Source organism: Bos indicus x Bos taurus, chromosome 7, assembly GCF_003369695.1.
Source record: "Bos indicus x Bos taurus breed Angus x Brahman F1 hybrid chromosome 7, Bos_hybrid_MaternalHap_v2.0, whole genome shotgun sequence".
Lineage (NCBI taxonomy): Eukaryota > Metazoa > Chordata > Mammalia > Artiodactyla > Bovidae > Bos > Bos indicus x Bos taurus.
Window position 1 is genome coordinate 2,601,305 of NC_040082.1, and position 18,832 is coordinate 2,620,136.

The window sequence follows — 18,832 nt, forward strand, 5'->3', positions numbered from 1 at the left end:
ATCAACTTTTTGGATGTCGAGTTTTTGGATGCATTCTTAATAGAACACATCACATTAAGAAATATAAAAAGTTCCATAAAATCTCTCTCAATTATGAAGACATATCCACACCAACATTTCCAATTCGGTATGTCCTGCGACTCGATATAATATGCAATTTCTATGCATTATGGGAAAAAAGAGTTTTAGAAACACTGCTTCTGTATCTTGGAACTCTCTCCAACCAGAACATAGATGCTTTCTCATTCACGGTATTACACTGGATGGGGTACAATAATTTAACCAGACTCCTATTAAAGAACATTTGAGTTATTTCAATTTCCTGATATTATAAATGCTGCAGTGAATAACCTTATACTGAGATCATTTCATACATACACATATAATTAAAGGATAAGTTGCAGAAGTCATATTGCTAAGTCACAGTAAACGTATCTACATTTTGTCATTTTTATAGATGGTGCCACATTGCCTTCTACAATGTGTGCGCTGAGTCGTGTCCAACTCTTTGGGACCCCGTGGACTGTAGCCCACCAGGCTCCTCTGTCCAAGAGGGTTCTCCAGGCCAGAGTACTGGAGTGGGGAGCCTTTCCCTTCTCCAGGGGATCTTCCCGACCCAGGGATCAAACCCAGGTCTCCCGCATTGCAGGCAGATTCTTTACCAGCTGAGCCACTAGGGAAGCCCAACAGAGGTTTTTCTAATTTATATCCCCAGCACCAAATTGTCCAAGGGTTTTTATCTGTACATCTTTGCCAAGAAAGTAAATTATCAAACTGAGTTTATGGCAATCTGCTAGGTAAAAACATGATATCTCATCCTAGTTTTAATACTCCTTTATTCTGAGTGATATAATCATCTGACATATTTTAAAAGCCATTTGTATTTTCATTTTTTGTACTATCCATTCATCCCCATTGCTAATTTTCCTTTATGATTGTCTTTATCTGACAGACTGCAGCCCACCAGGCTTCTCTGTCCATGGAATTCTCCAGACAAGAATACTAGAGTGGGTTGCCATTTCCTTTTCCAGGGGATCTTCCCAATCCAGGAATCAAACCCAGGTCTCCTGCACTGCAGGCAGATTCTTTTCCGTCTGAGCAACCAGGGCAGCATTAATTTCTAGAGATTCTTTATATATTAGATATTAGCCCCGTGTGGTATGTGTTTTCTTGAATAAATTAGCGAGTATTTTAATTTTCTTTTGATCTTATAAAAAGCAGTTATTATATATATATTTTGTTTTTTATTTTTTATATTTTAAGTTATTCCTTTTACTTTTTTTGAAAGGATTAAAATATTTTATTAAATTTTCATACAAGTTAAATTTGATTTTAAGGAAATAAAACATAAAAGCTAATTGCTGTTTTATAGTATATTGATTAAATGTATGCTGGTGTTTAGCAAGCTTCATAGCTCATTTTCAAAATTCAAATCATAGAAATTTCAAGAAACCTTAGACTAGTTTTTTCTTCTTCAGTCACGATGTGCACCTGAATCACTTGGGGATCTTATTAAAAAGTAGATGTCATATCCTTCAATTGAAAATAAACACATTTTTTAAAAAGTAGGATAGCTAATTTAGTGAGTCTGAGGCAGGTCCATGACTGCATTTCAACAACCTCCCAGAAAATATCTTTCTAACAGGCTGCCAAGCACTGCATTTTTAAAGAAGCATTGCTGCTGCTGCTGCTAAGTCACTTCTGTCGTGCCTGACTCTTGGCGACCCCATGGACTGCAGCCTACCAGGCTCCTCCACCCATGGGATTTTCCAGGCAAGAGTACTGGAGTGGGATGCCATTGCCTTCTCCAGTCCTTTTATCTTTCTTAATTTCTTTCTTTTGCTTTCCTTTTAATTGTGGTGTTTTTTCCTCTTAATTTTTTGAATTAGATGTTTAACGCATTCATTTCATTCTTTTTGTTTAATCAATGTTAAGTTTTTAAGGTACTGAATTTTCCTCCAAGTGCAGTTTTGTCTGTATCACTTAGCTATATGAAAATTTTTATTTTCCCCACACATGTCTTGCATTCTTTGATGCAAGCAAAGAATACAGAAATTTAGAGTTCTTTCCTTTCAACATGTATTTTTGCTAGAGGTTAATAAGACCTAGAGCAACTTGGTTCTTTGATCACCTCTTCTCTTTGTGCTACACAACTTTTGCCAAAGCAAAGGAGCTTTTGGCTACCTAAACATGTACTTTTTAAGTCTGTGGATAATATATAGCTCCTAGTTTCGTGAAAAATGAAGTTTATACTTTTTTATTTTGTTGTTATTATTCTATGGTTTCCACAGGTAACAGGGACAAACTGTTGTTACGTAACCATGTTCATACTAGAAATCCTTTTATACATTTTCTGTGTACATTTCTATGTGCTTCTTGGGCTTCTCTAGTGGTTCAGACAATCAAGAATCCATCTGCAATGCAGGAGCCCTGGGGTTGATCTCTGGATCAGGAAGAACCCCTGGAGAAAGGAATGGCTACCCATTCCAGTACTCTTGCCTGGACAATTCCATGGATAAAGGAGTCTGGCGTGCTACAGTCCACAGGGTCACACAGTCAGACATGACTGAGCAACTAACACTTTCCCTTTCCCAGGGTCCATATGCACAGATTTTGTAAATATTTTAAAATGATGAAATGATACACTCCGGGCAACGTTTGTGCTGTAAATACCAAATCTTATCCTTTAATCTACATTAAAAAAACTTTAATGATATTTCTTTTCACCTTTCAGCCCCCATCTGACTATTTTATCACCCTTCCATCTATTTATATGGTAGATAAAAAGAATACTCTTATCTATCAAAAAACCTTGCTCCTCAGACTAAAAATATGATATTTAAGACAGTCTAAGGCAGACATATACATGAAATTCCTTTGAGACATCACATAAGAAATCATTAGTGGCCTCCAAGGTCTATTAATTTTTGAGTCCAACGTTGCTCTTCCTCACAATACCTGCTGGTAAACTTTAAGACAGAAAGCTGAAAGTCAGTCTATGTGTTATATGTTCGATGACTATGTTATGTTATTTCATTAAATGGAACAAACCTAAAATCCAAACTTAATTTGACTTTACAAACTATGCAAAATGAAGGGTAAACATTCAGATATTATCTGTATTTCCCTGAATACAACATGTTATTATAGTTCTTGTTAGATTAATTTTCATATGAGATGGGACTGTAACTGTCAAGTTCACTGGTACATACTACTGGTAGAATACTGAACTACGGAAAGAATTTCTTCTTTAACTATTGACATTACAAAGACTATACATTATAATTTATGCTAGCTAGGGTTGTACTAAAAAATGATGAATAGAACAGAATCATTTTCATGTTACCACTCTGAAATTTATGAGAAATGTGGTTTTAGATATTTCTGAGTTTCCTCATCTAATAATGGGGATAATACTAACACTCAGTTCACAGTTGTTGAAAATATTTAATAAAATAATAGAACTGGAGTGTTATCAACAGACTATCAGATCAGATTAGATCAGTCGCTCAGTCGTGTCCAGCTCTTTGCGACCCCATGAATCACAGCACTCCAGGCCTCCCTGTCCATCACCAGCTCCCGGAGTTCACTGAGACTCACATCCATCGAGTCAGTGATGCCATCCAGCCATCTCATCCCCTGTCATCCCCTTCTCCTCCTGCCCCCAATCCCTCCCAGCATCAGAGTCTTTTCCAATGAGTCAACTCTTCGCACGAGGTGGCCAAAGTACTGGAGTTTCAGCTTTAGCATCATTCCCTCCAAAGAAATCCCAGGGCTGATCTCCTTCAGAATGGACTGGTTGGATCTCCTTGCAGTCCAAGGGACTCTCAAGAGTCTTCTCCAACACCACAGTTCAAAAGCATCAATTCTTCGGCGCTCAGCCTTCTTCACAGTCCAACTCTCACATCCATACATGACCACAGGAAAAACCATAGCTTGACTAAACGAACCTTTGTTGGTAAAGTAATGTCTCTGCTTTTGAATATGCTATCTAGGTTGGTCATAACTTTCCTTCCAAGGAGGAAGCGTCTTTTAATTTCATGGCTGCAGTCACCATCTGCAGTGATTTTGGAGCCCAGAAAAATAAAGTCTGACACTGTTTCCACTGTTTCCCCATCTATTTCCCATGAAGTGGTGGGACCAGATGCCATGATCTTTGTTTTCTGAATGTTGAGCTGTAAGCCAACTTTTTCACTCTTCACTTTCACTTTCATCAAGAGGCTTTTGAGTTCCTCTTCACTTTCTGCCATAAGGGTGGTGTCATCTGCATATCTGAGGTTATTGATATTTCTCCTGGCAATCTTGATTCCAGCTTGTGTTTCTTCCAGTCCAGCGTTTCTCATGATGTACTCTGCATATAAGTTAAATAAACAGGGTGACAATATACAGCCTTGACGAACTCCTTTTCCTATTTGCAACCAGTTTGTTGTTCCATGTCCAGTTCTAACTCTTGCTTCCTGACCTGCATAAAAACTTCTCAAGAGGCAGATCAGGTGGTCTGGTATTCCCATCTCTTGAAGAATTTTCCACAGTTTATTGTGATCCACATAGTCAAAGGCTTTGGCATAGTCAATAAAGCAGAAATAGATGTTTTTCTGGAACTCTTTTGCTTTTTCTATGATCCAGCGGATGTTGGCAATTTGATCTCTGGTTCCTCTGCCTTTTCTAAAACCAGCTTGAACATCTGGAAGTTCACGGTTCACATATTGCCAAAGCCTGGCTTGGAGAATTTTGAGCATTACTTTACTAGCGTGTGAGATGAGTGCAATTGTGCAGTAGTTTGAGCATTTTTGGCATTGCCTTTCTTTGGGATTGGAATGAAAACTGACCTTTTCCAGTCCTGTGGCCACTGCTGAGTTTTCCAAATTTGCTGGCATATTGAGTGCAGCACTTTCACAGCATCATCTTTCAGGATTTGGAGTAGCTCAACTGGAATTCCATCACCTCCACTAGCTTTGTTCGTAGTGATGCTTTCTAAGGCCCACTTGACTTCATATTCCAGGATGTCTGGCTCTAGGTGAGTGATCACACCATCGTGATTATCTGGGTCGTGAAGCTCTTTTGTACAGTTCTTCCGTGTATTCTTGCCATCTCTTCTTAATATCTTCTGCTTCTGTTAGGTCCATACCATTTCTGTCCTTTATCGAGCTCATCTTTGCATGAAATGTTCCTTTGGTATCTCTGATTTTCTTGAAGAGATCCCTAGTCTTTCCCAATCTGTTGTTTTCTTCTATTTCTTTGCACTGATCGCTGAAGAAGGCTTTCTTATCTCTTCTTGCTATTCTTTGGAACTCTGCATTCAGATGTTTATATCTTTCCTTTTCTCCTTTGCTTTTCGCTTCTCTTCTTTTCACAGCTATTTGTAAGGCCTCCCAGACAGCCATTTTGCTTTTTTGCATTTCTTTTCCATGGGGATGGTCTTGATCCCTGTTTCCTGTACAATGTCACGAACCTCATTCCATAGTTCATCAGGAACTCTATCTATCAGATCTAGGCCCTTAAATCTATTTCTCACTTCCACTGTATAATCATAAGGGATTTGATTTAGGTCATACCTGAATGGTCTAGTGGTTTTCCCTACTTTCTTCAATTTAAGTCTGAATTTGGCAATAAGGAGTTCATGGTCTGAGCCACAGTCAGCTCCTGGTCTTGTTTTTGCTGACTGTAGAGCTTCTCCATCTTTGGCTGCAAAGAATATAATCAATCTGATTTCGGTGTTGATCATCTGGTGATGTCCATGTATAGGGTCTTCTCTTGTGTTGTTGGAAAAGGGTGTTTGTTATGACCAGTGCGTTTTCTACAGACTATACACTCTATGAATACATTTTTTCCTTCACAATTTAAAATCTTCCAAATTTTCCTTCTGTTCTATTTGTCCTGTTAAAGAAAGTTTTTGAACAGGAAAGTATATATATTTTATAGTTTTCAAAATCTACAGAGAAAAATTGACTTTTCTTGAGTTGTGTCTTTTTATAATAAATAAGGTATCTGGTAAGTAGTGACTATGTGACTCAAGTATAAGGTAAAGTGAACAGTCTTCAGTGGTCTGAAGCCTCACAGTATGAACAGAGCACCTCAATGAAAAGCAACGCTCTCCTCTCTGCCCTTCGTGTGCATGTGTCTGTCGAAGAAGCTGTCACCGGAAATTGGCCACCTCAGGACATGTTAATTTCAGCCACAGGTTTACTCTCTCCACAAAAATCTGCTTCTAATATTCTGGCATACTATACAAATTCTGATTAAAAAGCCAGAATTACTCGATTTAAGCTGGCAGGCAAGTCATTTACCTAAAGGTTCAACTTAATGGCTCACTGCCTAACTTTCCTGAATTTAAATCATGAACTTTAACTTCCATTCAGAAAGAAAAAAAATTTTTAAGAGCTAAATCTAAAGAAATATTAAGCTTCACAAGCCAGACTTTCAAATGTTAAAGGTGAACTAGATGTCTTCCTTACCTACATCTTACAACATCCTCTACTATACCTTAAATTACAACTCTGTCACCCAATATTACAGTCTAATATTTTTCCTTCTATAGAGACCTATAGTTTTTGCTATGGTAAAGATTTTCTCCATTTACTGTTTTGTGCAATCAAAGGTACTTCCTTTCCATTAAACTCATACACATGTCCCATAAAATAAACATTTTATTCCCTACAGCCTCTAAAATTTAGACTCTACAGTCTAGACAGATAGCAGTTAAGAACATGGGTTGAATATCTCAACTCTGCCAACAGCTGTGTTGTTTTGTGAAAGTAATTTACCACTGTAAACTTCAGTTCCAGGTTCATAATTGTATGGGGTTAGTAACAATATTTATTTCATGGCAATATATACAGTTAAGGCATGTAAGAAGCTTGGAAGTACCTGGCTTCTAGCAATTGCCCAGTGAATTCAATTCTTCAACAGATATTTACTGAACACCTACTAGCTAGCTGGAGGAAGAAATGGCAACCCACTCCAGTACTCCTGCCTGGAGAATCCCATGGACAGAGAAGCTGGGTGGCCTACAGTCCACAGGGTCGTAAAGAGTCGGACACGACTGAAGCAACTGAGCACACAGTAGCTAGCACTGTTTTAGGTACTGGCTGGACTGATTATTAAATGCAATGCTGGCCCTTATAGAACTTACATTTCTCTTGCGGGAGATAGACAACCAAAAATACATCCTATAGTATGATGTCAGGTAAACAGAACTGTAACAAATAGAAATTGAGGACAAGAGAGAGATATAAGGGGGTAAGGTGTTATTTCACAGGCAGCAGTCAGAAAAGACCTCCCCGATGAAGTGACATTGGAACAGAGTCTGAGCTGAGGAAAGAACAGGCCCTGTGCATCCCACCGTGCTGCTAGGATGATGAAGATCATGATCAGTAACCTGTGTGGGACACCTCTCTCATTCCCATACCTTCCCACAGGCTCTGGGAGGCAGAGGAGGAAACGTCAGCCAGGGCAGAGGGAGGGATGGGTGGGTGGAACATCAGTTCGCTTCATCATCATGAGAAAGTCAATTTCTCTAACTCAGGCTGTCTAGTTTCATGTGCCTCTGGGAATAAGAGAGAAATTACCCTGGTCGCCACGTCCTCTACTCTGACATATGATGTACACGTATATTCTCATGAGTAAGAGGGAAACAAATGCAGAGAGGCGTGAGGTACTATAAACAGAAATTATACTGAGACCAAAATAGCATTCTTTATGTAGGCTAAAAATGAAGTCTGGCAAGATGGAAATTAGATGTTTTATAGCACATTATATGGTCAAAGACATTAACTTCCTACACAAATTAAATCAGGAAAGAGATTCCATTTATAAGACGACAAATAACTTTCCAAGAGAAGATACGTAACAGATAAAACTAGCATAAGAAAATTGTTCCCCACTCATGATTGAAAATTACCTCCTCTCATAACCCTGTTTTGTGATTTTCTTTTAAAAGAGTGATATGATTCTTTAAATCAAGTGCATAATAATATTTACCATAAATTGAGATAATAACTTGCATATTTCAAATATCAGTACTTTAGATCAAGTTAACAGTCAACTAGATTAACTTCAAATTTCTACCTCATAAAACAATCATACGTAGCCACTTAATCTTTTATAGCTTTCAGTGTAGTTATTTTCATAACTAAGGCTATAAAATGCTGGGATAATCGGCTCCACAGCCAGAGTTGGGGGTTTGAGAGGAAAAGAATAACTGGCCATGTTAAAAGTCCAGGGCATCTACTCCATTTCTCTATGATCATTTCATGGAATATTTCATATTATGAGGGATATAGCTTTACTTATATATTCATATCCAAGGCCAGACAAGCACTTTTTTGTGCCTCTTTTAGGGCTCTGATCTCTCAACTTAGACTTGGCTAAGCAAGTAGACAACGCAAACACTAGGTTGGCTTGTGAAATGAGTCAAAATCATTTGACAGTATCAGTATCTCTGAAAATCCAAGCATCTCTCATTAACCTAACATGGTCAAACTGTGGTACTTTCACCGCATTGAACTTTACTTCATATTGGGATATACTAGAATTGAGTTCATACTTTCACATGTACAACTGAGTATACAAAACTCCTGGCACTTGAAGTGCTTAGGCAGGGCAGTGGTAAAGAGCTGTCAAAGGACCCCTAGATTTATAGTTTGAGCAGCTGGGTATTTGGTGATACCATTTACTATAAAGGAAGAACAAATTTTGTAGTTAAATGTGATTAATTCAGTATTAGGTGAAAAGTAGAAAATTTTTAGATTTGGGAAAGATATATATCTGAGCTGGAAATATAAATTTGCAAGTCACTGATGTTTTAATAGTAAATAAAGTAAACAGAACAGATAGCAGTTATTCCTCGATGAAAGAAGAAACATTAATAGACCTTTTTTTAACTAGAGAAAAAAAAATGACAACCTGTTCCAGACTAAAGGAGAATTTTTATAGGGTTTTCTGCAATTAAAATATAAAACAAAAGTGAATGGAAAAACACTAACAAAGAATGAGCCAAACTCATAATTCTAGAAAATTATGCAAAAAGGACAATTCTTTAGCCACCGAATTAATGTTTAGTAACTGACTGCTGAAATCTTCTGTGGGTGGAATGTAAAAATAAAGAGTGAGTAATAAATACATAATACAAGTACAAACACAGACACCATGCTCCAGGCTAACAAAGGGAAATACAACAACTGCTTTCTAAATTTTTAAAATTTCAGATGAATTTAGATTATATACTAGCATTCTTGGGAATAATACTTGCTTCATATTATAAGTCATCCCTGGATATGTAAACCTCCAATCAGCAAATATTAACCTCCCAGGTTTTATGACTTCCCTGTTTCTACACTGTTCCTCATGTGAGATGGCGCCCTAAGGAAAGGGGCTCCTGTTGACCCCCACTCAATTCCGGGACCATTAGAAGTGCCCAGAAGCTAGGCAGGCTCCACTGTTCCCCCTAGTCCAGGTGCCACAGGTTTCACCTTAAAAACACAAGCCTTCCTCAACCCACTTACTACCTCACAGACCACTTAAAGCACATAAATGCAGTCTGCGCTGTGATAGATCTTAGAGGTAACACTGACCTAGAACAATCTCTCACCCAGCTGGCTGACTCTACAGTGAAGCTATCATTTACTGCCCTTGAGAAGAGTAGTGCAGTTTTTTAAAATTCCAGTATCTTACAATACATCATACACTTAACACCAAAAAGTAAAATTCTAATGAACTCTTAATTGCTGGACATTTTCTTGAACATCTACATCTCAGAATCTTTTATAAACTAAACCTTTTAAAATCTGAACCTTACAGTGCGAAGGAAAGCCTCAAGTCTTTCAAAACTTGACAGGAAAAAGAAAAACAACAGGCCATTTGTAACCTAGCAAACACTGAATAAAAAGACAACTCATCTGCCATCTAAGTAAAACCAAGGAAATTTCATGCTTTAACTATATTTGTTTCCAAAATTATAAATTACCTAAGGACTTTATTTAGTGTGTGACATAACTCACGAAGCAGTCCTTTCTTTTTCCTTTTGTTAAAAAAAAGTAAACGTAAGCACGTACCTTAGGAATAGGATTCAGCAGAATTACACCTGACTTCTTCGTGATGACCTGTTTTGTTGTATAGTGATGATCTATAAGTTGAGGAATATTTGAAAACCCAGTGCCTTCAAAACGATACATATTCTGGAGAAAGAACAATAAAGTAGAATAATCATGAAAACATTGCTTAAGCAACACTTCATCCATCAATAAAGTTCCATTTAAGAAAATCTATTGTTGTACAACCATGTGAAGATACTTAACACTACTGAATTATAATATACTTAAAAACGGTTAAGACGGTAAAAATAAAGATAAATGATATTGCAACAAGCTAAAAAATAATCTTTGCATCAAGAAACTAATTTTCATAAATGACTAAAAGTAATTCAGATAGTAAAAAGAAAAAAAAACCCAGAAGAAAAGAATAATTTACAGACCTGGAATGCACTTTGCTAAAATAATAACCAAAGGAAATAAAATACAGGATACATTTAAGCAACAGAAATATGTATACATACGTTACGATATGTGTTTCATTTGAAAAAGCTTTCAAGATCAAAAATAATGTCAAAAGTCTGCAGAAGTATATCCAATATAATAATATTTTAAGAATACCTCTGATGACCATATATTCCCTTTCATCAATACAGTATGAATTGATTTTTCTGTACTTGGGTTCAGTTCAGTTCAGTTTAGTTGCTCAGTCGTGTCCGACTCTTTGCGACCCCATGAATCGCAGCACGCCAGGCCTCCCTGTCCATCACCATCTCCTGGAGTTCACTCAAACTCACATCCATTGAGTCGGTGATGCCATCCAGCCATCTCATCCTCTGTCGTCCCCTTCTCCTCCTGCCCTCAATCCCTCCCAGCATCAGAGTCTTTTCCAACGAGTCAACTCTTCACATGAGGTGGCCAAAGTACTGGAGTTTCAGCTTCAGCATCATTGTTATTCATGTATTATTCTCTCATCAAACCACACAGTCAAAAAAACAAAACAAAACTATACAGTCATTCACATACACTTGATAGAGAAAATGCAGCAGAGACAAATCTGTGCACATCAGCACAGTCACACCTTCACACTTGTGATTCCAACACATGAAGTTAGTAACATGTTCCCAAACTCTGTCAAAACCACTTTCCTCTGACTTCAAAAAGGCACATCCGTTGGTAATCTTATGAAAGAACCAATGGCAATAAATTTAGCAATGAAAAACATCTTATTGAGGCTATTTTCAATGAAAGGAGCATTACGGTACAGTGTTGTGTAACAAAGGCTCCCATCTGATTATTCACAAATAGCTCCATGTACATGTGTATGAATACAGATACAAATGTGTTCCGTTTTTAAGAAAATCCTATGGTAAGAAACCAGAGAAGGCAATGGCAACCCACTCCAGTACTCTTGCCTGGAGAATCCCAGGGATAGGGGAGCCTGGTGGGCTGCTGTCTATGGGGTCGCAGAGTCGACACGACTGAGCGACTTAGCAGCAGCAGCAGCAGCATGGTAAGAAACAAGAAATTTCCGAACTCTCCAAATTTGGATATTACTTACATTACTGGAAGATATTTTCCCAGATAAAGGATAAAAAAACTCAAACTCTATTTGTGCAATATAAAATTCAGGCAGTTCAGTTGCTGAGTCATGTCCAACTCTGCGACCCCATGAACCGCAGCAAGCCAGGCCTCCCTGTCCATCACCAACTCCTGGACTTTACTCAAACTCATGTCCATTGAGTTGGTGATGCCATCCAACCATCTCATCCTCTGTTGTCTCCTTCTACTCCCACTTTCAATCTTTCCCAGCATCAGGGTTTTTTCCAACAAGTCAGTTCTTCGCATCAGGTGACCAAAGAATTGGAGTTTCAGCTCCAGCATCAGTCCTTCCAAAGAATATTCAGGACTGATTTCCTTTAGGATGGATTGGTTGAATCTCCTTGCAGTCCAAGGGAGTCTCAAGAGTCTTCTCCAACACCACAGTTCAAAGGCATCAATTCTTGGGCGCTCAGCTTTCTTTATACTCCAACTCTCACATCCATACATGACTACTGGAAAAACCATAGCCTTGACTAGATGGACCTTTGTTGGCAAAGTAATATCTCAGCTTTTTAATATGCTGTCCAAGTTGGTCATAACACTTCTACAAAGGCTCAAGCATCTGTCAATTTCATGGCTGCAGTCACCATCTGCAGTGATTTTAGAGCCCCCAGAATAAAGTCTGACACTGTTTTCCCATCTATCTGCCATGAAGTGATGGGACCAGATGCCATGATCTTAATTTTCTGGATGTTGAGCTTTAAGCCAACTATTTCACTCTCCTCTTTACTTTCATCACGAGGATCTTTAGTTCTTTGCTTTCTGCCATAAACGTGGTGTCAACTACATATCTGAGTATTGATATTTTTCCGGGAAATCTTGATTCCAGCTTATGCTTCATCCAGCCCAGCATTTCTCAAGATGTACTTTGCATATAAGTTACATAAGCAGGGTGACAATACACACAGCCTTGACATACTCTTTTTCCTATTTGGAACCAGTCTGTTGTTCCATGTCCAGTTCTAACTGTTGCTTCCTGACCCGCATACAGGTTTCTCAAGAAGCAGGTCAGGTGGTCTGGTATTCCCATCTCTTTCAGAATTTTCCACAGTTTATTGTGATACACACAGTCAAAGGTTTTGGCATAGTCAATAAAGCAGAAGTAAATGTTTTCCTGGAACTCTCTTGCTTTTTCAATGATCCAACAGATGATGGCAATTTGATCTCTGGTCAATTTGATCTCTGGTCCCTCTGCCTTTTCTAAAACCAGCTTGAACATCAGGAAGTTCACAGTTCACGATTTGCTGAGGCCTGGCTTGGAGAATTTTGAGTATTACTTTGCTAGCGTGTGTGATGAGTGCAATTATGCAGCAGTTTAAGCATTGTTTGGCATTGCCTTTCTTTGGGATTGGAATGAAAACTGACCTTTTCCAGTCCATTGGCCACTGCTGAGTTTTCCAAATTTGCTGGCATATTGAGCCCAGCATTTTCACAGCATCATCTTTTAGGATTTGAAATAGCTCAATTGGAATTCCATCACCTCCACTAGCTTTGTTCGTAGTGATGCTTCCTGAGGCCTACTTGACTTTGCATTCCAGGATGTCTGGCTCTAGGTGAGTGATCAATCACACCATAGTGATTATCTGAGTCATGAAGATCTTTCTTGTTCAGTTCTTCTGTGTATTCTTGCCACCCCTTCTTAATATCTTCTGCTTCTGTTAGGTTCATACCATTTCTATCCTTTATTGAGCCCATCTTTGCATGAAATGTTCCCTTGGTATCTCTAATTTTCTTGAAGAGATCTCTAGTCTTTCCCATTCTATTGTTTTCCTCTATTTCTTTGCACTGATCACTGAGGAAGGCTTTCTTATCTCTCCTTGCTGTTCTTTGAAACTCTGCACTCAAATGGGTATATCTTTCCTTTCCCCCTTTGCCTTTCACTTCTCTTCTTTTCACAGCTATTTGTAAGGCCTCCTCAGACAACCATTTTGCTTTTTGCATTTCTTTTTTTTGAGGATGGTCTTGATCACTGACTCTTGTACAATGTCATGAATCTCCGTCCATAGTTCATCATGTACTCTATCTACCAGATCTAATCCATTGAATCTATTTGTCACTTCCACTGTATAACAGTAAAGGATTTGATTTACGTCATACCTGAATGGTCTACTGGTTTTCCTCACTTTCTTCAATTTAAGTCTGAATTTGGCAATAAGGAGTTCATGATCTGAGCCACAGTTAGGTCCCAGTCTTGTTTTTGCTGACTGTCTCGAGTTTCTCCATCTTTGGCTGCAAAGAATATAATCAATCTGATTCCAGTGTTGACCATCTGGTGATGTCCATGTGTAGAGTCTTCTCTTGTGTTTTGGAAGAGGGTGTTTGCTATGACCACCAGTGCATTTTCTTGGCAGACCTCTATTAGCCTTTGCCCTGCTTCATTCTGTACTCCAAGGCCAAATTTGCCTGTTCCTCCAGGTGTTTCTTGACTTCCAACTTTTGCATTCCAGTCTCCTATAATGAAAAGGACATCTTTTTTTGGGTGTTAGTTCTATAAGGTCTTGTAGGTCTTAGAATCGTTCAGCATCTTCAGCATTACTGGTCGGGGCATAGACTTGAATTACTGTGAGACCGAATGGTTTGCCTTGGAAATGAACAGAGATCATTTTGTCATTTTTGAGACTGCATTCAAGTACTGCATTTTGAACTCTTTTGTTGACTATTAGGGCTACTCCATTTCTTCTAAGGGATTCTTGCCCACAGTAGTAGATATAATGGTCATCTGAGTTAAATTCACTCATTCCAGTCCATCTTAGTTTGCTGATTCCTAACATGTTGACATACACTCTTGCCATCTCCTGTTTGACCACTTCCACTTTGCCTTGATTCATGGATCTAACATTCCAGGTCATGGTGGAGAGTTCGGACAAAACATGGTCCACTGGAGAAAGGAATGGCAAACCACTTCACCATTTTTGCCTTGAGAACCCCATGAACAGTATGGCAAAAAGACAGGACACTGAAAGATGAACTCCCTAGGCTGGTAGGTGCCCAGTATGCTACTGGAGATCAATGGAGAAATAACTCCAGAAAGAATGAAGAGATGCAGCTAAAGCAAAAACAACACCCAGTTGTGGATGTGACTGGTGAGAGAAGCGAAGTCCAATCCGGTAAAGAGCAATATTGCATAAGAACCTGGAATGTTAGGTCCCTGAATCAAGGCAAATTGGTTTGTGAATGTTAAGGTTTAAGTCAGCTTTTCACTTTTCTCTTTCACCCTCATCAAGAGGCTCTTTAGTTCCTCTTCACTATCTGCCATTAGAATGGTATCAACTACGTATCTGAAGTTGTTGATATTTTCCCAGCAATCTTGATTCCAATTTCTGATTCATCGAGTCTGGCATTTCTCATCATGTGCTCTGCACAGAAGTTAAATAAGCAGGGTGACAATATACAGCCTTGAGGTACTCTGTTCCCAGTGGAATCAGTCTGTTGTTCCATGTTCAGTTCTAATTGTTGCTTCTTGACCTGCAAACAGGTTTCGCAGGAGGCAGGTAACGGGGTCTGGTATTCCCATCTCTTTAAGAATTTTCCACAGTTTGTTGTGATCCACATAGTCAAAGGCTTTCTTGTAGTGAATGAAGCAAAATAGATGTTTTTCTGGAATTCCTTTGTTTTCTATATGATCCAATGAATTTTAGCAATTTGATCTCTGGTTCCTCTGCCTTTTGTAAATGCAGCTTCTACATCTGAAAGTTCTTGGTTCATGCACTAGTGAAGCCTATCTTGAAGGATCTGGTGCATAACCTTAATATAATGTGAAATGAGCACAATTATATGGTAGTCTGAGCATTCTTTGGCATTCCCCTTCTTTGGGATAGGAATGAAAATTGACTGCTTCCAGGGCTGTGGTCATTGCTAAGCTTTCCAAATTTGATAACATATTAGGTGCAGTACTTTAACATCATCATCTTTTAGGATTTTAAGTCACTCAACCTGAATTCCATCACCTCCACTAGCTTTGTTCATACTAGTGCTTCCTAAGGCCACTTGACTTCATACTCCAGGATGTCTGGCTCTAGGTGAGTGACCACACCATCTTGGTTATCTGGGTCATTAAAGACCTTTCTTCGATAGTTCTTCTGTGTATTTTTGCCACATCTTCTTAATCTCTTCTGCTTCTGTTAGATCCTTACCATTTTTGTTCTTTATCATGTCCATCCTTGCATGAAATGTTCCCTTGATATCTCCAATTTTCTTGAAGAGATGTCCAATCTTTTCCATTCTGTTGTTCTCCTTTACTTCTTTACACTGTTCATTTAAAAGGTCTTCTTCTTTTTCCTTGCTATCTCTGGAACTCTGCATTCAAATGGGTATATCTTTCCCTTTCTCCCTTGCCTTTCGCTTCTCTCTTCTCAGCTATTTGTAAGGCCTGCTCAGACAACCACTTTGCCCTCTTGCATTTCTTTTTTCTTGGGGATAGTTTTGATCACCGCCTCCTGTACAATGTTATGAACTTCCATTCATAGTTCTTCAGGCACTCTGTCAATCAGATCTAACCCCTTGAATCTATTTGTCACTTCCACTGTATAACCATAAGGGATTAGATTTAGTAATACCTGAATGGCCTATGGTTTCCATACTTTCTTCAATTTAAGTCTGATTGTACAATAAAGAGATCATGATCACAGCCACACTCAGCTCCAGATCTTGTTTTTCCTGCTGTATGGAGCTTCTCCATCTTCGACTGCAAAGAATATAATCATCCTGATTTCCGTATTGACCATCTGGTGATGTCCACGTGTAGAGTTGTCTCTAGTGTTTTTGGAGGAGGGTCTTTGCTATGACCAGTGTGTTCTCCTGGCAAAACTCTGTTAACTTTTGCCCTGCTTAATTTTGTTATCCAAGGCCAAACTTGCCTGTTACTCCAGGTGTCTCTTGACTTCCTACTTTTGCATTCCAGTCCCCTATGATGAAAAGGACATCTATTTTTTTTGGCTAGTTCTAGAAGGTCTGTAGGTCTTCTAGGAACCGGTCAACTTCAGCCTCTTCAGCATCAGTGGTCGGGGCCTATGACTACTGTGATGTTGGATGGTTTGCCTTGGAAGCGAACTGAGATCATTCTGTGGTTTCTGAGCCTGCACCTAGACACTGCATGTTGGCCTCCCATTTACTGTGAAGGCTACTCCATTTCTTCTAAGGAACTGTTGCCCACAGTGGCCATCTGAATTAAATTGGCTCATTCCCATCCATTTTAGTTCACTGATTCCTAAGACATCAATGTTCAGTAAAGATGTGACACTAGAAGATGAGCCCCAAGTCGGAAGGTGTCCAATATGCTGCGGAAGAGCAGAGGGCAATGACTAATAGCTCCAGAAAGAACCAAGTGACTGGGCCAGAGCAGAAACGACGCTCAGTTGTGGACATATCTGGTGGTGAAAGTAAAGTCCAGTGCGGTAAAGAACAATATTTCACAGAAACCTAGAATGTTAGGTCCATGAATCAAGGTGAACTAGATGTAGTCAAACAGGAGAGTGTTTAATAAAATGTAATAATGAGATGAAGCTGACAGAGAAAATGAAATTTCAAATTAGCCACTAGTGTCCTAAGATCTTGTATAAATTTCTAATGTATCTCTTCTAACTAGAGAAATTGTGAATAAAATAATGGGAATTTTCAGTTTCCAATTCTAACGAACATATCTAGTTTTTAATCTGAAGGTGGCTTTCTGCCACTGACACAGCAATCATGATGGAGTAATACAGAGAGTAACACAAACAGCGGTACCCCCTTCATGGGCTGAAAGGAGAAACTGACTTCTGGCAATTACTTGTTTAAAGCAATCCTTCTGACATCAGGGACATCCTGAGTCCTAACACAGTGCAAAACCCATCAACTCCCTTTCTTAAAGATGAAGATAAAGAATCTAAAAATAATGCCAAGGCCGGTTGCTCATAAAGTTCATCTAAACAACTACGGTGAAGAACAGCACATTCACAGAACCCTCATGTGCTGTCAGTGGGACTGTAAATTGGTGCAGTCACTACAGAAAACAGTATAACACTTCCTCAAAAGACTGAAACTCGAACTGCAATATGTGTGTGCTCAGGAATGTCTGACTTTGTGCAACCCCATGGACTGCAGCCCGCCAGGCTCCTCTGTCTATGAGATTCTCCAGGCAAGAATACTGGAGTGGGTTGCCATGCCCTCCTCCAGGGGATCTTCCCGACCCAGGGATCAAACCCTTGTCTGTCTCCTGCATTGGTAGGCGCGTTCCTTACCACTAGTGCCACCTAGGAAGAAGTATAATATGATCCAGCAATTCCTCAATGTGGTATTTTTCCAAAGAAAATAAAAACTACTTAGAAAAGATATATGCATCCCTATGTTTATTACAGCATCATTTACAATAGCCAAGATATCAAATCAACCTAATTATCCATCAATAGATGAATGGAAAGGAAATAAGATATATACACACACACACACATTGGAACATTAATTGGACATAAAGAAGAATGAAACCTTACCATCTGTGACAACATGGATGGACCTAGAAGATTCCATGCTAAGTGAAATAAGTCAGAGAAAGACAAATATTACGTATGGAATCTAAAAAACAAAACTAACAAAATAGAAGCAGACTCATAGATACAGAGCACAAAGTGGTCTTTGCTAGAGGGGAAGAGGGTAGAGGGATGAAAGAAACAGGTAGGGGAGATTAAGAGGTACAAACTTCTAGCTATACAACACAGAAGTCATGGGACATACTGCATAGCACAGGGAACACAGTCAACAGAGGGTAATGACGCTATAGTGACAGATCATCACTAGACTATCACAGTGATCATTGTGCACTGCGTAAAAATATCAAATCACTATGATGTACACCTGAAACAAACGCAACATTGGAAGACGATTTATACTTCTATTTAAAAAAACTAAAAAGTACATTCAAAAAACGTTGAAGACTTGTTTCTTGATACACTCAAAATTCCAAATATTACATTTGACCTTGTACAAATCTGTGCAAATGTATTATAATTCAGCTAAGAGGTTGGGTTCACATATAGATAGGCTCTTTTAAAGTTTCTCTACTTTAATAATAATGTGACTATTAATGTGGCTTTAATGATAATGTGACTGAGAGAATTCATATTCATTTTAAATAAGAGATTTCTTTTTGGAGCTACTAATGATTTCTATGTGAATTTCAAAAGAAGCAATAAAAACAGTAGTAGACAATAAATTTCCACAAATTCTGA

The 18,832-nt window shown here is 38.7% G+C and overlaps 1 protein-coding gene across 4 annotated transcripts in view; it reads right to left on the bottom strand.

Moving 5' to 3' along the window:
- FER (FER tyrosine kinase) overlaps positions 1 to 18,832 on the bottom strand; it is a 460,995-nt gene that overhangs the window by 208,846 nt on the left and 233,317 nt on the right. For all 4 annotated transcript variants that reach the window (XM_027545475.1, XM_027545473.1, XM_027545474.1 and 1 more), the window contains one exon: positions 10,053 to 10,175. In XM_027545475.1, coding sequence (XP_027401276.1) covers positions 10,053 to 10,175 — 123 coding nt within the window. The remainder of the gene's footprint in view (positions 1 to 10,052; positions 10,176 to 18,832) is intronic.